We start from the raw sequence: 919 nt of genomic DNA, 5'->3' as shown, positions 1-919 counted from the left end.
TAATAAATAATAATAATAATAATAATTCTTACTTTACATTTTTTTATAGTTTATAATAATAATAATAATAATAAGTAATTAAGTATTATTTATTATCATTACTTATTATTATTTCTTATTATTAATATTACTTTTGACACTTCAGACTCCTCTTTAAGATAAAAGCAAAAATTGATTTTTTCGAATTTTCAAAATTGTCCTGTCCCTTATAAACATCTACTTTTTAAAGATATTTGTCTTTAAAGATATTTGGAATTTTTTGGTGATATCCGTAAGAAAAGTTCGAGAATTCTTGTTTCTGCAAGAGTTCAGGCTTCCATTCCTCGAATTAGGGATTATCGAAGATTTTAACCGATTGCATTTGTATTGGAAATAATAGCAAATGCTTGTTGAATACATTTCCAAAACTTTCCAAAAGAGACGAGCTGCGAGATCTTTCAGTTTGGAAATTTTTCGGGCGTTTCGTTTTCAGTACCTTTCGATAGCTCTCTGCTTCATTGCCACGAACTATGGAGAGCTGAGAGACGTAGAATTCCGCACTGTTGAAGGTGGGTGGACAACGTAGGTTCAGGCTGAAAATAGGGGTGGAAATTGATTTCTTGTGGAACGTTGTTTGAAACGATGATAGAGTATCGTTTTTTAAAAGTCGTATGCAATTTGTAGTTTAAAGGATCGTTTTTCACATCCCTTAGAAATTTTTGGAAAACGTGTGTGGGTGTGTCTCTGAGAGAGACAAAAATCCATTCAGGAGAAATTGATTTTCACGTCGAGCAGCGTGAAACTTTTAAAACGAAACCCTATCATAACTATTCGAGAAAACATAAATTAAAAAGATTCAAAAATAGTCGAGTTTTTATAAAATCCAATTTTCTAAATGCCAAAGTTTCCTTTAAAAATAATAATAATTATCCTAATTTAT

General features: G+C 30.1%; 1 protein-coding gene across 1 annotated transcript in view; it reads right to left on the bottom strand.

Moving 5' to 3' along the window:
• bw (brown) overlaps window positions 1-919 on the bottom strand; it is a 19,088-nt gene that overhangs the window by 6,343 nt on the left and 11,826 nt on the right. The window contains exon 8 of the mRNA XM_017898315.1: window positions 476-572. Within this exon, the coding sequence (XP_017753804.1) occupies window positions 476-572 (97 nt within the window). The remainder of the gene's footprint in view (window positions 1-475; window positions 573-919) is intronic.

The sequence above is a fragment of the Eufriesea mexicana genome, unplaced genomic scaffold (assembly GCF_001483705.2).
Source record: "Eufriesea mexicana isolate 0111107269 unplaced genomic scaffold, ASM148370v2 scaffold657, whole genome shotgun sequence".
Classification (NCBI taxonomy): domain Eukaryota; kingdom Metazoa; phylum Arthropoda; class Insecta; order Hymenoptera; family Apidae; genus Eufriesea; species Eufriesea mexicana.
Note: the sequence above shows the minus strand (reverse complement) of the source record. Positions and strands in the feature narration are given on the sequence as shown.